Genomic DNA, 23257 nt, shown 5'->3' with positions numbered 1-23257 from the left:
TGATAATGAGAGGATGTGGTCACTCTGGTTATGTTCCCAGGTCATTCTGTGCCTAAATAGAGCTTCTGTGAATCCTTGGCCATGTGGTCACGAGAACTTAGTAGCCCTGGGAATAATAATCAGGGGTTCTCCTTTGAGCTTTTGCTTATTAGCATTCTGTCTCATGTACTTATACAGATTATTACAAACAGGACATTTGTATAGAGCTGTGGCTACAGCCAGAGTTTTCCTACACAAATCTCCCTTAGATTAGAGGTTATGAGCTGCTTACATAATGTAATCAAACATGTAACTATCATATGGTCAGAAACCTTTAATATTTCTTTTATGTGCCTATCCCAGTAGAAAAGAAATGTGTTTGTATTGAGTAAGAACTTTGTAAATGTGTAGTTTGTTTTTTAAAATCAGCTTTATTGAGGTATAATTTACATACATTAAAACACATTTTATGTGTACAGATCAATGACTTTTGGCAAGTGTATATATTTGTGTAACCATACATGTATAGGTTTTACAAACTGCACTGGATTCAGAGATTATTAGTTTACAATAGTTGAATAAATGTTGATTCTGAAACAACAGATATTTTGGGATTCTTGTTCTATTATTTCTTTCTGTTTGCGAGTATATTAATATTGTACAGATACCTAATCCAGAAACTTCAAATATTTTGCTTCTTCTAACTTAAAGGCATCCAGAAGCAGTTCAAACAATTTACTGCATTCAATTTTAGGTAACACATTTCAAGGAAATATCCAGAATATGGAACATAAGCAGAGTAAGAAGCCAGTATTGAGAAGCCTAGAAATTATATTGTAGAAGGAATGCAAAAGAAGCAAGGGTTCTGAAGAGAAAAAAACACGGTGGGGTAGGATAGAGTGAGGAAAGATGATGGTTTCAAAACTTTGAAAGACTTTCATACGGAAAGAAGGTAAAATTTGTTCAGTATGTAGCTTTAGAGGCCAAAAATGCCAAAAAGAAGTTATTATAGGGCAGACACTTTTAACTCTAACTCTTCTAAGAGTTAGACCCTCCAAATGTAATGGTTTAAGTATTAATATCCTTGTGCTGTAATTGTTCCAAAAGAGGCTAAAAGACCATTTATTTTAGAAATTGGGGCAAGAGTAGAGGGATTAGATTAGTTGGCCTCTTGAGTCCTTTCTCATTCCAATTCTGATTGTGTAATCTAGGAACTTCTCATTTAAAATTAGATCTCAGAGAAACCATAACTCAAAGATAGCCCCAAAATCATGGTTTGATCAGAAACAAAGAACTAAACCTAGACAGAACTGCAAGCAGAAACAGGTATGCCTGTGTGGACACACATACATAAATATACATACATACATATTCATACATCCTACCTTCCCATAACTCCTGAGAAAGACAAAAAGAACAATTTAGAAAAATGATGGAAAATCTATCTTTCCCACCAAATTGACTTTGTGCTTCCTAATCTATGTTAACAGTATCACTGACACCCAATGATGCAGAATAAAGACAATGTTCCTTATCTTTGACTCCATCTTCTCCAATTTCTGCTAAGTCCCCCAGAAATATCTCTCAGCTGTGCTTTACCTTTACACTGGTATTGCCATTGCCCCAGGTGAACTCTTGCAATTGATTCCTAACCAGTCTTCTTTTCCATGACCTCCTCCTCTCTTAGGCCATTATTCACAAAGCCAACAGTGATCTTTCTGAAGCACAGACTGAACTGCATGACTCTAACTTGCTCAAGAATCAGTATTAGGCTTTCTAATGCCCACAAAGTAAAGTTCAAATTCTTTAGGATGGCATTCAAAGCCATCACAATCTGGCCCTCATCCTCCTTGCTTGCCCATGGTACCTTATGCTTTGGTTATACTGCAGTACTTGTCAATCTGGAACAGGCCATACACTTCTCTACTCCATATCTTTGTTCAGCTTCTCAAATATACTCCATAACTTCCCCCTGTGGATATTTACTCATTTTTCAAGGCTCATACAAATACTGTCTACCTGTGTGAAGCTATCCTTAATGCTTCTACCTTATGACTCCTGCCTCCTTCCTTTGGAATTAAATGCTTTTCCTTGGAGCTGATAATACCTCTCTTCATTCTTGCTTTTGCATTTAGCCATCATGCTTGAACGCTCAGTTTCTGGGGTCCAGGCCTATCTTCACTCACTGTAGAATGCTCAAAGGCGGCAGGGCGTGGTGACTCATGCCTGTAATCCCAGAACTTTGGGAGGCTGAGGCGGGTGGATCATGAGGTCAGGAGTTTGAGACAAGCCTGACCAACATGGCGAAACCCCGTCTTCACTAAAAATACAAAAACTAGCTGGGCATGGTGGCACGTGCCTGTAATCCCAGCTACTCAGGAGGCTGAGATAGACAAATTGCTTGAATCTGGCAGGCGGAGGTTGCAGTGAGCCAAGACTGTGCCACTGCATTCCAGCCTGGGCGACAGAGTGAGACTCCGTCTCAAAAAAAAAAAAAAACAAGAATCCTCAAAGGCAGAGAATGGGCTTCATTTATTTCTATATCCAACCTGATCACACTCTCAATGTTAAGCATCTAACACAGTGCTTGTATATAACAAGTGCTTAATAAAAGTTTCTTGAATTAATCTGGAATTTGAGAACAGTTAAACTTCTATCTATGGCTTAATACCAGTCTTAAAAATTATAAGTTCTATTAAAATTCTAATTAAAAGCCTAGTGATTATAAAAGCTTCTCATTCTAATAATCCAACAATTCTGCATCCAAAACAGTTATATACTTACATTCACTAGGAGAGAGAAGTCAGTGACCAGTTGGCTAAGTTCAATTAAGTCCTTTAAAAGAAAGGGAGAGGAAGTTACTTTTATGCCTCACGACTACCAAAAAGAAAATATTTTTTAACATACCGCTTCTAAGGTTTCCCACGATTCTGCAGCATTTTGATCTTGAGGAATTTCAGGTAAGGCATATATCTGAGTCAAACTCTGAGAACTAGCTTCAGCTTCAGTAGTATGAAATGCTCCTGGATGAACATAATAACCCCATGTTTAGAGTTTATTTGCTTTGTTAGAAAAGAGATAGCATAAATTGATTTCATAAAACAAATACCATGTTAAATGGTCTCTAATTAAATTTAGGCTAAAAGGGAAATTGATTATTCTACAAAAATAGAACTGTTTGGCTGGGTGCAGTGGCTCACACCTATAATCTCAGTACTTTGGGAGGCTGAGGAGGGAGGACTGCCTGAGCCCAGGAGTTCAAGACCCGTCTGGGCAACAGAGTGAGACCTCATCTCTACAAAGAAATTTAAAAGTTAGCCAGGTGTAGTGGCACACACCTGTAGTCCCAGCTACTTGGGAGGCTGAGGTGGGGGTATCACTTCAGCCTGGGAGGTCAAGGTTGCAGTGAGCAGTGATCACGCCACTGCACTCCAGCCTAGGTGACAGAGCAAGATCCTGCCTCAAAAAAAAAAAAAGATTTATCCATGGGGTAGCTTGTTCCCCAGATTAGTTAACACATTTTTTTCTTAAAATTTTTTTTTTTTTTTAATTGACACAGTCTTGCTATGTTGCCCAGGCTGGTCTTGAACTCCTGGCCTCAACTGATCCTCCTGTCTCAGCTTCCCAAAATGCTAGAATTACAGGCGTAAGCCATGACACCAAGCTTACACACATATTTTTTTAATCTACACAGTCATCTAAAAAATGGCTACAAATACCATCTATCCAATCTGAATAACTAGGGCTACATGTGGAAGAAGCACCAAAGGAAAACTATTCTACTTGGCCAATGTTCAAAGGAGACGTACCTATATAAATAGGCTTAATATTTTTCATCCTTAAACTTCTATTTGGCTATTTCAATGTAAATACCAGATACAGAAGGTGTTGAAAGCAGGGAAGTAATATGTTTTTATTAATGATAATCAGTCACTATTGGTAATAATAAGATTGTCACCAAACATTACTACTATTTTTTGTCACTACTCTTCTCCTCAGAGTCAATCTTCTGGCCCATGCCTCCATTGCTTCCACTTCTTTTGAGTTTTAAAAAGTCGTCAACCCACTAGGACTTTCTCCATTAAACACCACTATGATGATGAATTAATTCATACTTTAAAATCTACCTTCAAGTCTTTATTTCCTCATACTGGTTTTACCAATCATTCATTCATTGAATTGACATTTATGAAATGCCTACTACCTGCTGATTAGTGTGCTGAGGTGCTGCAGACACAATGGCAAACCATAAAAACAGTTCGGAAGAGGCAACATAGTGTAGTGGTTAGGAGCCTGGGCCTAGTCAGAAAGACTTGGGTTAGAATTCTGATTTGGCTATTTATTAACTGTTTGCCTTGGGTATTTCATCTCTTTGGCTGATTTTTCTCATTTGTAAAATAAGGTGATATCTACTTTGCACAGTACCCGGGTTATATATAAAGTACAAGTGCTCAATAAATTAGTTACTGCTGCTGCTACTATTAACAGATCTTACCATAAAATGCGTGATACAGACATATTAATAGTCAAGTTCAGTCAGTATAGTCTAATAAGAACTGAAATATTGGTAAGTATAGAGTGCTACAGGGCACAGATGAGAGGTATTTAACCTAGACTTGTGGAGGGGAGAGTGGTCAGAGAAGGCTCTGAAGCTGAAGCCTGAGGATGAACAGAAATTACTATATAGGTGAACTGGTGCAGGGGTAGAAGGAGAAGCAAAGACTATTCAGGTCTGAGAGAACAGTATGTGCATACGCTTAGGGACCGAAAAATGTTCAGTATAGCTGACTGTGATGAGGAGAAAAGCAAAGTCTAAGGCTGGAAATCTACTTTGAGATTATTCATGGCATTTGTAAACTATGTTAAATAGTTTTGTTTTTCACAAAAGATCAATATGTTACTATTAAAAATAGTTGGAGACTACTGGGAAGGTGCCATAATCAGATTTTAGATTTACAGAGAAAACTATAGCCACCATATGAGAAACACATTAAGGATGGAGTTGGAAGGTGACAAAATTAGAGAGTAAAAAAACCACCTGAGCTCAGGAGTTCAAGACCAGCCTGGGCAACACGGCGAAACCCCATCTCTACTAAAATACAAAAAATTAGCTAGCATGGTGGCGTGCACCTGTAATCCCAGCTACTCAGGAGGCTGAGGCAGGAGAATTACTAGAACCTGGGAGGCAGAGGTTGCAGTGAGCCAAGATCACTCCACTGACTCCAGCCTGGGCAACAGGGCGAGACTCTGTCTCAAAAAAAAACAAAAACAAAAACACAAAAACAAAAACAAAAAAACAGTCTGAAGGCTTTCCAATATACCCAGTGTAACATGATGGTGATCTGCTCTAGGATAGTTACGGTAGAAATGGAAACAAAAGATCTGAAGTTCTACTATCTCCCCTTCACTTCAAGCTCAAAACATCTACCACTTACATTTTCTGAGCACCCACTGAGTATTGTGTTAGGGTGCCAGGGATAAAAAGTAATTAACACAGAGTACATTCTCTCAAGGAACTTGCATTTTAGAAGAGCCAGACATACAAAAAGAAATTATAAAACAATAGGAGACTGCATTGGTATCTATCTAGAATCAGACATATATACATAAGTATTTTATGAGAGTTCCGAGCTGTGGGTGGCATCTGATCCAGTTTGATATGGTATGCAACTCATGGGAAGCCTTTCTAGAAAACTTGAGGTTCCTAGGCAAAGAAGAGAGGAATACACATTCTAGGTAGAAAAACCAGTATGAACAAAGGCCCTCAAGGAATAAACAATATAGCTATGTAAATCAGCAGTTTGATGGTACCAAAGCAAGAAGTAAAAGACAAGTTACAAGTACAAGCCTACAGATGGTCAGGAGGGGCCTTGTAGATCAGTTAAAGACTTTGGACTTTATCTGGCACACCAAAGAGAGCTGTTGAAGGGTTATAAGCAGAGAAATGCCATGATGACATGTGGCACCTGATCTACTCCTAAAAGTAAGCAATTATAACTCTAAGTTCATATTCTCTCAATGCCCCTTTCAGCCAAACCTATAACTGAAATAGTATTTTATAAAACTGCATTACTATTTTACCTTTAAAGCCTATGAATGCTTTACCCCTCTAGGAAAAATGTTTCAATTGTTTAGGAAGGGCATACTCAATGGACTAAAAAGTAATTTGTAGATTTATCAGGACTGAGAGTGTTTTTAATCTTATCTGAATATATTTATTTAACTTAAAGGAAGAGCAAAGGCAGGCGATACAGAGTAAGTTTTACATTAAAACAGTATGGCAAATAGCCAATATCTTAAAAGCTCTAAATGATTTTTACAAATGCTTAAAATAGTTACTCTATGCTTTACATTATCGCCATAAAGACACTCTCATTTTCACATCAACCAAGATAAATGAATTACTCTATGACCTTTCTTCTACTTAATATTTCCAGGTATTTACACTTCTTTAACATTATGATGAATAATGATAACTTCATTATTATTAACAGATCAAATATAAAGGAGAACTTTATAACCATGACCACTCAAATATTTTTTAAAGCCATAATTTATGTACTATTATAGAGGATTCAAATGAAGTTTGCGAGGGTACGCAACGAAATGAGGACAGACTATTATATATTAATACTTAATCTAAAAAAATAACGTGTGGGAAATGTTTGACATTTTAAACACACATAAAAGATTTCCCTCAGTAAAGAATAAAAATGTTTAAGTCATTTACGTCTCACTTGAAACCAAACTACGTATGCATCTTAGTTCAAATAGAGTCTTAGAACAAAGAGGTCTGTTCTCTTCCATAAAAAACCCTGATGTAAACTTAAAACTCTAAACCTCACTAATCAATTCAAGGCATGACTATCAATTAAAGCAAATCTTTTCATTTCTACAACTTCCATAATTCATTTATTCCAGCTTGCATTTAAAATCACTACCTCAGTGATGATCCTTTGAACTTTTACAAACTGCTATAGACGTGATAAGGCAAAACGCTGAGATAGATTATAGTTTCAGGAAAGAAAGCTGAAGAACTTTAGATCTGTCTACAGAAGTAAAAAATTGCAACTGTTTCATATAACATAATCATCTCAGGTACTCCCACCCACACACAAACCAGAAGCATAAAGGGCAAGTAGAACATAGGACCTATCACTCACCACTGTTTTTTAAACCACAGGATTGGTTTTAAAACCTTATTGTTGGTTTAGTTGAAGTGAGAAATAAACGAAATAACATAAGGCTTTTCCCTTTTATATATATCCAAGTATTCTCTCCCTCTTTCTCCATACTTTATGAACAGCAATGATTTTACCAAGAATTATAATATATAAAAAACTTCCACTAACCTTCACCACATAAGAAAAAATTTTATTATAAATCTAAATTAATTCAAAAGCATTGCTGAAATGTTTTCCAGTTCTGATAGTTTAAAAATAGTGAAATTAATTTACTGATCATCTACATAAGCCTATCTATCAAAATAAAATTACTTCTAAGAATGGCTTAACTTAGCTGCAAATGAAGACTTTAAAAAAAATTAAAACCAATAGAAAACACATCTTCGGAATCATATAATACAAACCATCTACATGTTTCATAAAACTGTTCAGTACATGTATATACCTGTGATAAAAATCTAAATTTCATCAAATTCAACATGCTGGTCTGAAGTTCCCAGCAGTTTTAAGATTATATTCTTTTCTTTTGTGAATATTTGTTTAAAATGTAACAAGATTCTGTTCCTTTTGCACTACTGAAGTGTGTGTCCTGAGAGTAAAGAAAGACAAAAATGGAAAGAAGCACTGATTCACTCTGTATGACTTGAATCACCTTTCTAAATACAAATCAGATTTGGAGGCTCCTCACTTCACTTGGTGGAAAGCAATATGCTAAAAATGAAACCAGACACACAAGTGAGACAGAAGGGAGTTTCTCAGATCAAGAAGATTGGCAGAGAAGATTTGCTTTAGGAACTCTCAGAATCTGGACAAAAGAAACAGCAAAATCATCTCAGCTTCTCCCTAAACTTAATAAGCTTCTTTCATTCTCCAGGGAACATAAAACATCCTATTCTACTTGTTATTTCTATCTGTAAATGAAAAACTATTTTTGTATTTTTGATCTTACTCATGGAAATGTGGCAACATTGCTTCTGAATCTCTGCTGATGTTTCCAACCAATTTATTTAGAATCAGATTGAATTTGTAAAGTAAAAAGTATTTTAAGGCACTTAACTTCTATGCAATAAAACAGATTTTCCATATAGGCTGTTGCTACTATAATGAGTATCTAAAGCAAAAATAAGGAAAAGCTGGAGAGCATAGAATAAAAACATGTAGAATGACAAAAACAGTCTACAGCTAGAAGAAGACCAAATATGGAGCAAACTCAATTCTTACCCCATTATTAAAGTCTTATGTAAATTAGTTACTTGCTTTCCTTTCATTATTCATTTCCTTTTCCATTCTCTTATTTATTAATAATATTTCTGGATTTGAGGCAATAGAGTAGAAACTCTCACACTTGGTGAAATACTCAGGCACTTGGTGAGACAGTAGTTTTTTAATTGCTTTATGTTGGCAGTGGATTAATAGTGAAAGCACACTATGACAAGCAGACTATTCAGAATTTGAAATTCTATACACTGTTTAAGGTAAAATCTAGGTATTGATTTTATTAATAGAATGACTGTCTCAACCAAATAAATACTAGTTATAGAGATTTAATTTTTTAGTTTTCTCCCAGTAATTAGGTCTTTAGTAGCCCATTTGGTGAATTGAGAAGTCTGAGAATCAAGAGAATTGGGAAGTGAATTTCACCTGCTATTTCTTCTCCCTCATTCTCTGGCTCTGCTCCAATTTTTTCATTTCCTTTATGCACATACTTCTTCAAAATCTGCCGAACTTTTTTTTTTATATACCAATCAGCTTCCTATGGAGAAAGTTAATTGCCAGCAAACTGGGTGAACTGCCTTTTTCTATTAATAATAATCACCCAATTTCTCTGATGACATAAAGCCCAAAGTTGTTGATCCCAAACAGTTCTACTGGTAGTAACACAAATAATGCAATAATAAAACGCAAATTAAAGCAAGTATTAGGATATTAAAATACTGTGAGAAAACTCTCAGATAGAACTCCAAATTTTTGTTTGATAAGGGAATTGCTAGAGATAGGCAATTCAAAGCTAAGTAGCAAAGAGATTGATGTTAGTTACTCTTTCCAGAAAATACAGGTTATCTTCAGAGTTATTATTACCATCACAACTATCACAATGTCTGGATACATAAGATGAGCCCTTAATCACATGGAACTATAAAACCCAGTTACTCCACATGTGCACATAAAGCATCAGTTTGCACTAAGTGATAAAAACAGCCTTCAACCTCACCAATATGGCAGCAATAACTATAGATGAACAGAATAATGAAACGGTAATTACAAACTATCAAAAAGCATTCTTCCCAAATACTTTTCAACCAAGGATTGAGTGCTAGCATCTCTTTCTCTCAAAAACATTTACGGTACTGGTTATCCACAGAGTGAGGTGATTACAGTGCATGTGAAATTACAAAATTGTCTCTAAAAAGATATTTATGTATTTATGTTTATGAAACATTTAGGTCCATTATGTGCCAAGCATTGTGCTAGGTATTAAGGCTACAACAAAAGCAAGATTACCCAGAAACTCTGATTAGTGGCCTAAACGTTTCTTCCAAAAGTTTTTTTTAATCTCTCTATAAATTACTGGATCATTAGCACTGAAAATATAAAATTAAAAATAATCTGGCTTTGGAGATAGTGATGCAGGAGTGCCCTGGGTAAATAAAAAAAGAAAAAATGGGCAGATGTAACATCTCTAAGATTCTATTCTAATTTGTAACTTACTTATACTCCACCTTTTCCATAAGTATTAAAGGTAGCTTAGAATAATTTAGAAAATATAACAAGATGAGACGAGTTACTAACAAAAGAGAAACACTAAAACAAAAAAGCAAACAAGGGCAGTAGTTATAAAACAAAGCTAGGATAGGTTTAAAAATTTGACTTTTGGTGGCTAAAAATTTTGGCTCTAAGCTTTCTAGTAAACAATTTAAGTAGGAAAACCTTATCAGTTATTCCACTGAATACCCAAAAGATAAAAAAAAAAGATCAACTACTTTGAAGTACTACTATGTATTAAGCCAAGAATATTTTCAGAATTAAAGACATTATTATAATGTGATCAGCAATTATCAATTACACCCTTAGAAGAGATGTAATGACAAATTTCACAGGGCTGTTTCTTAGAGTATCACTTCACAGAAGATGATGGCTTAACTCCCATTGTAGATTACTTAATGTTGTCAGTTATTCAGAGAACTTGGCTGAAAGATAGATCTAACATCGCCTCTGAAAATCAGAATGCTTAAGAAAAAAAAGCATGCCTGAAGAGGTCACCCCTGCACCTGGAAAGGAGTAAAGAGTACTCTGCAGACAAGAATGACATTATCCTTAGGAAATATATTTAAGTTTCTCTTCAATAAATAGACAAACGGGTACTTTCCCTGAAGTCCCACTCCATAAGCATAGCCTCAAATTTTTTATTCTGCAAAATATCCAGGGTACACATTTCCAGGAACACTGATCAGGGTCCAAGGATTCAGCATATTAGGATAGCGAATGGTCCTTGAAGACCTATAGATAATTCAGTATCTACTCAAGGAGGTGAGCTTTAATTAACTGTACTACTGTGATTGAGAATAAGACTTAGTACAATACGTTACCACCAACAGTCATGGATCTGGTCAAAGGAGGCTGTAGCAAAGTTTCTTCATCATTAAATTGCTTCTTAAGTTCTTCTACAGATTCCAAATGGAGTTGGAGAAATTCTGCTGTTGCTGCTGATGCTTCTTCTTTAACAGGATCTATCATTCTCTTCAGAAGTACTAGGTCATCCTTTCGGACTTTCAAACAAAGTTTCTCAATTTCTCGGATATTGGATCGGAGTTGCTATAAAAGAAAAAAATCATTAATGCCACCATTTCTTAGTATAAAATATCTTTCTTTTCAGAAGTAATGTTATAATAGTTGTAGATGGAAATTATAACAAATATCTCCACAATAGAAGGTGCAGCATAATACTTTTACATTTTCCATGTCTCTGGCTGGCCAAATGCAGCATCTTTGGAACCCACATGCTCATACTTTGAATTTATTTAGCATTTTTCCTTCATTAAATGTGGTTATACAAAGATAAATGCTCTTCACAATAAATCAAACACTACAGAAGCATATGAAATAAAAATGATATTCTCACTTCACCTATCTCACCCCTTATTAACCCAATACTCCCACACATTTCTCATGGCTCATGCACACATTTAACATATATAAGGCTTCTCCCTTTTTATTAAAAAAATGGATTACATTATACACAGTAATCTATAATTTGTCATTCCATACTCAACTTAACAATATTATCCCTCCTGCTCAATGGTTACACTATATTCCACGGTGTAAGTGTAGAATAATTTACTCAGTCACTCCTTCAGTGATCAACATTCATGTTGTTCCTAATTTTTAGTTATTACAAACTATGAAACAAATATCCTTGCATGTAAGTCCTAATTTGCTATATTAGTATATATTAACATTATAGTATACACTAATACTAATATATTATTTTGTGTAGGAAAGACTCCCAGAAACAGGAATATTCAAATGATAATGTGCATTTTTATTTCAGAAGCTATTGCTGTTTTTTTCCCAAAAAGCAGTAACACTTCACACTAGCATCAAAGTATGATGGCCTATTTCTTCACATGCTGCCAGTCCTGCATGTCATCTCACTGTTGCTTTACTCTGCACTTCCCTATGAATGAAGTTGTTAGATTTTTATCAAATGATTTTCCTTCTTTTTGAGAAATACCTACTGGCTTAGTCATAAATTTTCCTCTAATATGTTGCTATAATAAATTATGTACAGATTTTGTAGCGTAGAGTCATCTTTACATTCCTGGGATAAAGCCCTTCTAGTCAATATATATAATTTTTAAATACAATGCTGAATTCATTTGCTAGTATTTTATTTGAAGCTTTGGCACATAGGTGTGTGTGTGTGTGTGTGTGTGTGTGTGTGTGTGTATACATGTGTGCATGTACACAGTTTGTGTATTTATACTATCTTTACTAGGTTTAAACTTGCTTTAACAGGTTTAAGGTTGTGCTAGCTTCATAAAATACACTGGGGAGCTTTCCCTCTTTCTCAATGGTCTATACTTTGAAAACAAAGAAACAATCCCTTTAAGATTAAATAGAACAAATTTGCAAAAATAATCAAAGTAAGAAAAGTTGTATGTCTATTCATATATTTTAAATTATTTTCCCCTAAAGTGTTTTCACAATATTAATGCAAATCCTATACAGTAGACAGACCAGTAAGTAAGAATTAGTTTTTCAAGTGCATACTCTGAGTGAGGTGTTACATTATTACAGTCCAAATTATTACACATGGAAAAAGCAAAACAAAAAAAAAAACTGTTTAGGATTTACTTAGTTATCTAGTGGCAAAACTGGGGTTAAAACCCAGGTATTCTGATAGGGCCAGCAATCTTTCCACTAAACTATAATCATAATGCCTATATGTATAGTATCTTAATATAATACAATCTAAAGTTTCCATTTTACTGTAGTAAAATTAAAGTCAATTCTAGAAAAAAAAATAGTTTAGTTACAACCTAAAGCATCTTGTAGGATTTTTCTGGGTGAAAAAATTGTGCCTCTATCTTACCATGACTCTATACTTCCTGTAACCTTATCTTCAGTCTCTTACCATTCTAATATAAGCTGAAAAACCTAAGGATAATTAAACTGAAGATTCAAAATATGTGAAATGTAGGTATTAATATGTTAAAATTATATAACCTTAAAGGGGGCATAAGTGAGCATCTAATACAACCTCACAATTTTACAATAAGGAAACTGGATTCTAGACAAACACAGTGGCAGAATTAGGACTACAGCCCAGGCCTCAAGTCCCAGAACAATACTGTTTCCAACACACCACCATTTCCTGGCTATGTGACTCCTTTCTGGACCATAATTATAAAGCTTGGTTATATAGTTGCCAGTCTACAGAAATATTTTAGGTAATATTATCTTGGAGAAGCATTAAAAATTTTCTACAGCCAAACTTAATGAGCATTTGTTTGTGACATCTTCCTCTCTTATATAATTTGTACATGTCTGTCCCCAGTCAAATGACAGTATCCAGCTAAGAACTCTATTACTATGAGTAATGTGGAAAATTTTGAGGGAGAGAAAGAAAAAACTCACTGAAGTATAAAATCTGATACTATAATAACAGCAACAATAATAACAAAAACATAAATAATGGCTAAATTTTTATCAACACTTAAAGTTATCCATTGTGCTGACAGCTTTACGTCTTTCATCTTCCCCTCACGATATATCTTTGAAATGGATATTACTATTATTCTCATTTTATAGAAGAGAAAATTAAAGCAAGAAGTTCAAAAAGTAGCCCCAGATTACACTGCTAGTAAATAGTATAGGCAAGAATCAAATCCAGACCACAGATCTTGTGTTCTAACTACTTTATTACACAGCAAACACCATCCAACACTAATATAATGCAAATCACACATACAAGCCACATATGTAATTTAAAAAATTTTAAATTACATTTAAAAAGTAAAAACAAGGGAGATTAATTTTAATATTTTTATTTAACCTAATATAGCTAAAATACTATTTTAATATGCAATTATAAAACTTATTAATAAAATCTTTTAAATTGTTTTATTTGTAGTAAGTCTTAGAAATCTGGTATATATTTTACATTCACAGCACATCTCAGTTCAAACTGGCTACATTTTAAGTGCTCAACAGTCACATGTAGTTAGGAGCTACTACATTGGATAGGGCAAGTAGGGAATCTCTCTAAAATCAAAGAGGGAACAGGATGGTAAAACCATATGTGAAGAACATAAAGTCAGGTGTTTCTGCTTCTGAAAACAGCAGACTAGGGGATTCAGACTAAGCTTCCCACTAATGGCTACTTCAAAAGTTGAACAAAAATCAAATCACAAAACAAACCAAAAGGAAAAAAAAAAAAAAAACTTGAAAAGTACCATAAAGCAAACAAGATAGGAAGTAACTATAGGACAAGAATTGGGCAAAGATGGAAATCTAGAGAGGTGAGTCCTGAACTCAGGGCCACGTTTGCTTTGGGAGTATTTGCATACCAGAATACAAACTCACAAAGCTTGGATTAAAATTTCAATGCCAAGACCTGCTAAGTATAAGGACTCTGGTACTTTTGGCTGGGATCATCAGAGCTCCACCCTAGGAACACAGGTAATCCTAAAATAAAGCAGCCCTTGCATGAACTACAGACTGGCCTCCAGTCTCGAGTAGCTCATAAAAAACCTTAAGCTCTAAAATTGGATAAAGATAATCTTGGAAAGTTAGTGCCCCCAGGGGCTTAGAAGAGCAAATGAAAATATCTGGAGGAAGATAACATCAACCCTAGCTTCAAATAATTTCTATAAATAATGTTTCAAATACAGTGTCCACCAATCAATCAAAGATTACCAAGCACATGAGGACATATGCAGCATGAGGAAGAAACAGCAAAAATAGCAGGCAACAGAAACATCCAAAAGGACATGTAATGAGGGAATGAGCAAATGTAATCTATAAAACTATAGTTATTTTGTTCAAAGGCATAAAAATAAAGCTTGAAAATTTAGCAGACAATTGGAAAGTATAAAAAGCAACATATAGGTTTTTTAATGAATATTCTGTAATTTTAAAATAATGTCCAAAAGAATTTAATAATTGAGTTTAGCTTCATATTAGGCCCAGTTCAAGAAAGATATAAACTGGAAAACAGATCTGAAGAAATTATGTAAAAAAGAAACAAGGAAAGTAAAAAATACAGAAGAAAAGTTAAGAAATACAGAAGATATAGTTAGAAAAGGGTACAATATACATTTACTTAGAATTCCAGAAGAAGACAGAAAATGAATTCGAATAGATAATGACTGAGAATTTTCAAAACATTGAAGAAAAACATCCATCCACAATTCAAGGTCAACAAATCCTGAGAAGAATAAATACAAGGAAAAATACACCTGGCCAGAAGAGAGAAAAAGAAGGAGAAAAGATGTCTAAAAGCAGCTAGAGACAAGAGTTTCTTGCAAAGAAACAGTAAGATTATAATATGACTTCTCAACGGCAATAACGAAAGCCTAAAGACAATGGAACAATATATTCAAAGTATAGAAAGCAAATTACTATCAACCTAAAGTTCTATATGCTGCAAAAATATCTTTCAAGACCACAGGTAAAATAAAAATATTTTTAGACAAACAAAAGCTGAGAGAATTTGCCTTCAGTCAGTAACACACAGTAAGAGAAATATTAAATGGTGATCTTCAAAAATAACAATTAATCCCAGATATAAAGTTGGAAATGCAAAAAGAAATGAACAGGATTGAAAATAAGCTAACAAGTGGTAAATCTAGATGACCAGTAACTCTACTAAAACAATAATAATAATGTCTGTGGGGTTTAGAAATATTTATATAAAAGTAGCATTTAAGTTGCAGGGCATACATGGAAATAAAATAGTCTAAGGAACTGATATTATCTGTACTTCTAAGTCAAAGATGTATGTTGTAATTTCTAGTAAAAGTATATATATTTATTCCTTGGTATCCATGGAGGATTGGTTCCAGGACTCCCTGCAAATACCCAAAATCCATAGATGTTCAAACCCTTATATAAAATGGTGTAGTATTTGCATATAATCTATGAATATCCTCCTGTATACTTAAAGTTATCACTAGATTACTTATAATACCTAATACAATGTAAATACTATATAAATAGTTGTTATACTGTACTTTTATGGAGAATAGTGACAAGCAAAAGAATCAGTACAGATGCAACTATCCATTCTTTTTGTTTTTGTTTTTGTTTTTGAGATGGAGTCTTGCTCTATCGCCTAGGCTGGTGTACAGTGGCACGATTTTGGCTCACTGCAACCTCCGCCTCCCAGGTTTAAGCGATTCGCCTGCCTCAGCCTCCCGAGTGGCTGGGATTACAGGCGCCAGCCACCATGCCCAGCTAATTTTTTTGTATTTTAGTAGAGATGGGGTTTCACCAGGTTAGCCAGGTTGGTCTTGAACTCCTGACCTCAGGTGATCCACCCACCTCAGCCTCCCAAAGTGCTGGGATTACAGGCGTAAGCCACCGCACCCGGCCGCAACTATCCATTTAAAAAAAAAATTTTTTTTTTGTTCCACAGTTGGTGAAATCCTTGGAGGAGGCTCAAATGTAGTTCCTAAACTAGAAAGGAAAAAATTAGATAAATTAAAAAAAACAAGATCAATACAAAAGAAAGTAAATATGCAGATTTTAAAAATATGTGTAAGAAATAGCACACAATAAGGTGAAAGATTTAAACTGAAATATATCAATAATTACATTAAATAAAAATGAAATAAATATTCCAGTTACAGGATAAAGATTTATAGACTGAATTTTTAAAAACTTAAGCAACTGTATCTAAAACATAAAGAATGGTTCAATATAAGAAGATGAAAAAGATAAACCACTTTAACCCTAACACCTCCTCTCCAAAGAAAACCTGCTGTAGCAATACTACAAAAAACAGACTTTAAAGCCAAAACATTACTAAAGAGAATCACTTTATAATATCTGTACCAGGAATATATAATAATACCTAAGTTAAGTATACCTAATAACATACCCACAATACATATAATGCAAAACCGGACAAGAACTATAAAGAAAAATTTAAACAAATCCACACTCATAAGGGAAGGCTTTAACACCTTTAAGTAATTAACAGAACAAATGGACAAAAGGATATAAGTTAATATAGAGGATTTCAACAATAAGTTTAACACAAACTAGATATAAATTATATAGAACATTATACCCAACAAGGTGAGAATACACATGTAAAAAACATACAAATACACATGGAGAACATTTATAAAAATTGATTATATACTGTTTTAAAGGAAGTTTTGACAAATTTCAAAAATATTGACACTGATATCATACAGACCATATACTCTGATCATAATAAAATTAAACTTGAAATCATTAATAAAATACATCTATAAACATTTCATGACCAATAATGAAGAAAGACATATTTCTAAATAACCCACAAGTCAAAGAAGACATCACAATGGAAATTAAAAATGCTGGCTGGGTGCAGTGGCTCCTGCCTGTAATCCTAACACTTTGGGAGGCTGAGGAGGGCGGATCATCTGAGGTCAGGAGTTCGAGACCAGTGTGACAAACGTGGTGAAACCCCATCTCTACTAAAAATACAAAAAATTAGCCGGGTGTGGGGGTGGGCACCTGTAATCCCAGCTACTTAGGAGACTGAGGCAGGAGAATCTTTTGAACCCAAGAGGCGGAGGTTGCAGTGAGCCAAGATTGCACCATTGCACTCCAGCCTGGGCAATGAGAGTGAAACTCCATCTAAAAAAAAAAAAAATGCTTTGACCTGAATGAAAAGAAAAATGATGCATATTTAAACCTACAAGCAACTAAAGTAATTCAAATTTATAGCTGTAACTGCATATATATATATATATATATATATGTATTAGAAAAGAAAAAAGGTTGAAAATTAGTAGACTGAAAATCCATCACAAGAAACTAGAATATAGTAAAAACAATTGCAAAAAAAGTAGAAAGGACAAAATAATAAAGGTGTAAAAATAAATTTGATGAAACAGAAAAACAAACATAATACAATAGATTAACAAAGCCAAAACTAGATTTTTGGGAAGACTAACAAAATTGGTAAACCTCATTGAGAAATAATTTTAAAAAATAAAGAAGGCATAAATAACCAAAATCAGAAATGAAAAACGGCTTTACTACTGATCTTGCAGAATTGAAAAATAAAATATTCTGAAAGAATTTATGTCAATAAATTAGAAAACTTAGATGAAATAAATTATTAGAAGACTATAACTTATCAAACGGACAAATAGAAACCAAAGTAGTCATATAATTATTAAAGAAATTAAATGTATATTGTGAAGTCTCTCTTCCTCGCCACACAAAACCAAAACCAACTAAACAAACAAAGAAAAAGCCCAGCCTGATAGTTTTACTGGCCAATTCTACCAAATATTGAAAGGAAATTACACAAATTCTTCAAAGGCACAGAAAAAGACCATCCTCTAACTCTTTATAATAGCACAACCTTGAAATGAAACTTAAGAAGATTAAGAATAAAGAAAAATTCAGACTAGTTTCACGCACTATAAACAAGATTTTAAAATCCTAAAGAAACATCAGCAATTTAAATCTAGCTTCATATAAAAGATAAAACAATAAAATATGGTCATGGATTGGAGGATTCAATATTGCAAAGATGTCACTTTTATTCAAATATAGAGATTTGGCCGGGTGCAGTGGCTCACGCCTGTAATCTCAGCACTTTGGGAGGCCAAGGTGGGTGGATCACTTGAGGTCAGGAGTTCGAGACCAGCCTGGCCAACATGGTGAAACCCCGTCTCTACTAAGAAATATAAAAATTAGCTGCGCATGGTGGTGTGCACCTGTAGTCCCAGCTACTCGGGAGGCTGAGGCAGGAGAATCGCTTGAACCCAGGAGGCAGAGGTTGCAGTGAGCCAAGATTGCGCCACTGCACTCCAGCCTGGGTGACAGAGTAAGACTCCAACTCAAAAAAACAAAAACAAAAACAAAAATCAGCCGGGCGAGGTGGTATGCACCTGTAGTCCCAGCTACTCGGGAGGCTGAGGCAGGAGAATCACTTGAATCCAGGAGGCGGAGCTTGCAATGAGCAGAGATCGCGCCACTGCACTCCAGCCTGGGTGACAGAGCGAGACTGCGTCTCAAAACAAAGAAACAAACAAATGAACAAACAAAAACAAATATAGGGATTCAATAAATTAAATAAATTTGCAAAAGGTTAATTGATAATTTGTTTTGTTTTGGTGAAACTTGATAAGCTGATTCTAAAATGTATATGAAAATGCACAGAGCTGAGACTATCCAAATCACTTGTGAAGAAGAAAGTACGAGAACTTCCTCTATTAGATATCAAAACTCATTATAAAGCCATAGTAATTAAAAGAGTATGGCATTAGTGCAAGAATAGACAAATACACAGTGAAACAGCCCAGAAACAACCCAAACACATATGCACTTGACCTATGACAAAAGTAGCACTACAGAGCAATGCTGGGGGAAAAAAATGAAGTTTTCAAATCATTATGCCTAGTAATTTGGGTATTCTTATGAAAAAAATAAAGCTGGATATACCACTTCACGCCATATACAATAATCAACCAGATGGACTGTAGACTTAAATGTGAAAGGCAAAACAATAACACTTTTAAATAGAAGAATATCGTTGTAACCCTGGGTAGGAAAGATTTCTTAAACATGGCACAACTCTCAAGCCCGAGAGTTTGAGACAGCAGTGAGCTATGATTGCTCCACTGCACTCCAGCCTGGGTGACGAAAGGAGACCCCGTCTCTAAAAAATAAAAATAAAAGTAAACACGGCACAAAATCACCAACTATAAGATTGATAACCTTTAAATTAAATGAGCTTCTAGGCATCAAGAAACACCACTAAGACAGTGAAAAAGTAAACCACTGAGTGGCAGAAGATAACTGCAACACATATAACTGATAAAGGGGTCATAGGCAAAACATATAAAGAAGTCTTACAAATCAATATAAAAAAATACAAACAACCCATAGAAACTTAGGCAAGAATTCTAAATGGGCATGTCTCATAAACACATGAAAAGTTAATCTCATGAATAATCAGGTAAATGTAAATTAAAACCACAATTAACTTACCCACCAGAACAGCTAAAATTAAAGTCTGACAATACTAAATATTGGTATTGGTAAGGACGTGGTGCCCACAGGATTGTATTCACCGCTGGAAGGAATGTAAAATTAACATTACTGTTTTGGAAAATAGCTTGGCATTACTTACTAAAGTTGAAAGTAAGTATGCTCAAGGAACCAACAATTCCTGTCCTAGGAATATACTCAACAGAAATATGTGCACATGTGTAAAAATACACAAGAATGTTAATAGCATTTATAATATAAACTCAACAACTCAAATATCCATCCACAGAATGGTTACACTATGGTATGTTCATTAAATAGAATATATACAGCAATGAAAATGGATGAACTATTGTTATAGACAAAAACACAGGTAAATGACAAGCCAGACACAAAAGATACCTTGTTTAATTCAATTTATATAATGTTCAAAAATAGGCTAAATTAAACTACAGTCTTAAGGACACACTTTGGCAGTAAAATTATACAGAAAAGGTACGAAGTATTTACCATATAAATCAAGATAGTGATTATTTTCGCAGGGGAAAAGGTGGTTGTAACTGGGAAGAGGCTATGGGCTTCTAGGATACCAGTAACTATTTCTTGATCTGAGTAGTGATACATGAGCGTTCACAGTATAATAATTTATTTAGGTGTATATTTATATTTTAGGCATTTTTTAGAATACGTAAACTGCATTTCACAATAAAAAGTTTAAATAATACTTTCAGAAAATACTACTACATTGACTTGTACGGTCAATTAACCTTAGGACAGAAACAAGGTTGAAGCATTTGGGTAGGGGTAAAACTGAGTAGGAATTTTATTGTGGAAGTATACTGGATAAGGATATTACTTAACATTCATCTGAACTGTAAAGTTTCTAAGAACGGGGATTGTGTCTAATTGCTTTGTCATATATCCTCAAGGCCACGTTTTGTCCCTGGTATATGGTATGATTCAATCAATATGGTAAAAGAATGAATGCTTTCTTAATACTTTCCACAAAGTGGCAAAGTAGTGGTCCAACAACATGGATCTCCAACTATCAAGAAACCAACTAAAATTCTTCCCTAGAAAAGTGTAAGTCACTAGCATATGAAACATTCCATCTTCATTAAGTGGAAGAAATAATGAAAAGAACTACTCCTTTGGAATTACTTCTGAGATACATGCATAAAATAGTGAAGTAGAAGTGAGACACATGAGAGAGAAACCATGATGCCATCTTGCAGTTCACAAGAGTTAGAAGGAACACTAGGATTAGCGATTCTTTAGGAAAGAGAATTTGATCAAGTTTAAAGAAAAAAGCTGTATGACGCCATAGCAGAAATCACACTGTAATAAAGTTTTTTGCAAAAGAGATAAAGTTTCTAAAAAGTAAAATTCTAGGCCGGGTGCGGTGGCTCATGCCTGTAATCCTGGCACTTTGGGAGGCTGAGTCAGGCGGACTGCCTGAGGTCTGGAGTTTGAGACCAGTCTGGACAACATGAAGAAACCCCGTCTCTACTAAAAATACAAAAAAATTAGCTGGGCATGGTGGTGTGCACCTGTAATCCTAGCTACTTGGGAGGCTGAGGCAGGGGAATTGCTTGGAGCCAGGGGGTGGAGGTTGCAGTGAGCTAAGATCTGAGATCACGCCACTGCACTCCAGCCTGGGTGACAGAGTGGGACTCCATCTCAAAAAAAAAGTAAAATTCTACACTATACAAACAAGTTAATCTGACACTATAAAAACAGTTAAGCTCACACCTGTACTCCCAGCCCCTCGGGAGGCCGAGGCAGGTGGATCACTTGAAGGTCAGGAGTTCGAGACCAGCCTGGCCAACATGGTAAAACCTCATCTTTATTAAAAATACAAAAATTATCCGGGCATGGTGGTGGGCACCTGTAATCCCAGCTACTTGGGAGGCTGAGGCAGGAGGCTTACTTGAACCCGGGAGGTGGTGGTTGCAGTGAGCCGAGATCGTGCCACTGCACTCCAGCCTGGGCGACAAGAGCAAGACTGCCTCTCAAAAAATAAAAAATTAAAATAATCTGATGAGAAAGAAAAGAAAGTGGCATCTAAAGAATCCAATATGGTTGTTGTGTAAGGTGTGCTATGATAAGTTCAGAATTTTGAGAGACTTGTAAAACAAAGAGAATCTTGTAAGTAAAGTTAGAGCCCAGAATGAGCGGAGGCTGATGAAAAAATGTTAAGAACAATAAAAAGGACTTAAAAAATACATGTAGAGTAGGAACAAGAAAGAAAGTTCAGGCCCACTGCTTGGTGCAGATGGTGCAGTGTTAGCAGATGATGTAGAGAGAGCAGAACTATGTAACTCCTATTTTGCTTTTGATTCTCTATTAAGGGGAAATACTCAAAATGAAAGTGGCGGAAGAAACATGCTCAAAGGAAATCTGAAACATGTCTTACAGTAAGGATCTAGGTAGGCTTCATGAAGGAGGGGAGACTTGTGCTGTCTCTGAAAAATAATAATGGGAAAATAGAACACACTAAATAGGAAGAATAGATTTGGAAAAGACTGAGGTAGGGTAGAAGCCTTCTAAATTCTGTATTTCATCAATTTTAAAACACACTATCTTGTCCACATTTTAACATCTCTAAAATTGGAAAGTATCTTAAATGGTAAAAAGCATTGTGCATAGTTAACTGGCAGTACTTTTTTCTTTCTTAGAGGTATACAAAATAATAGTGTGTCTTACATCTGATGATGTTTTAGATTTAATTTCCTCCCTGAGATTCTGTAGAACCTATGCCAATCAGAGTAGAGGTCAAGGATCCTAAATCCTGATTAATCAGCTCATAAGAACTTTAAGAAAAAATTTAACTCACAATAAACTAAAACAATTTATATCCTAATAGCATTCATTTTGGAATCTACTCTTGTATCTTCTTTTCCATTCTCTATCTGGTTTTGCTTCTCCTTAATAATTTCTTCTTTTCTCCTAACCAGTCTACTACATTTGCTTCTCCACTCTCCTCCTCATTCCCTCTCTTTTCTATTGTTTCTCCCTTTTAAATCATCCCCCTTTTTAAAAATTAAAAAGTAGATAGCTCAAGTGTTCTATATTTTTCCTAGTAAAATCATGAAAGTCACATCTCATGTCTACAAATTCCATGGCTGATTTTATTTTTGTGCATCTGTGTACTTATGGAACTGGGATAGCTTCTCCAAAGCAGTATCTTTCCAAATGTGGTCTAAAATCTACTGAATCAGAATCTCTAATGTGGATCCCAGAAATCTGTGACCTCAACAAGTTCTACATCATCACTATTATGAAGAAAAAGCTAGCTTCCTTCCTTCTTCCCTCCCTCCCTCTTATCAGATCCCTCCCTCCCTCCCTCCCTCCCTCCCTTCCTTCCTTCC

The 23257-nt window shown here is 35.0% G+C and overlaps 1 protein-coding gene across 1 annotated transcript in view; it reads right to left on the bottom strand.

The window, feature by feature from the left end:
- Positions 1-23257, bottom strand: part of STX17 (syntaxin 17) — a 67282-nt gene that overhangs the window by 11909 nt on the left and 32116 nt on the right. Inside the window, exons 4-6 of the mRNA XM_032164677.2 lie at positions 10751-10976; positions 2887-3002; positions 2764-2814 (exon numbers count right to left, since the gene is read on the bottom strand). Of these exons, the coding sequence (XP_032020568.1) occupies positions 2764-2814; positions 2887-3002; positions 10751-10976 (393 nt within the window). The remainder of the gene's footprint in view (positions 1-2763; positions 2815-2886; positions 3003-10750; positions 10977-23257) is intronic.

Source organism: Hylobates moloch, unplaced genomic scaffold (genome assembly GCF_009828535.3).
Source record: "Hylobates moloch isolate HMO894 unplaced genomic scaffold, HMol_V3 SCAFFOLD_10, whole genome shotgun sequence".
Classification (NCBI taxonomy): domain Eukaryota; kingdom Metazoa; phylum Chordata; class Mammalia; order Primates; family Hylobatidae; genus Hylobates; species Hylobates moloch.
This window is presented reverse-complemented; position numbering and strand designations above follow the sequence as displayed.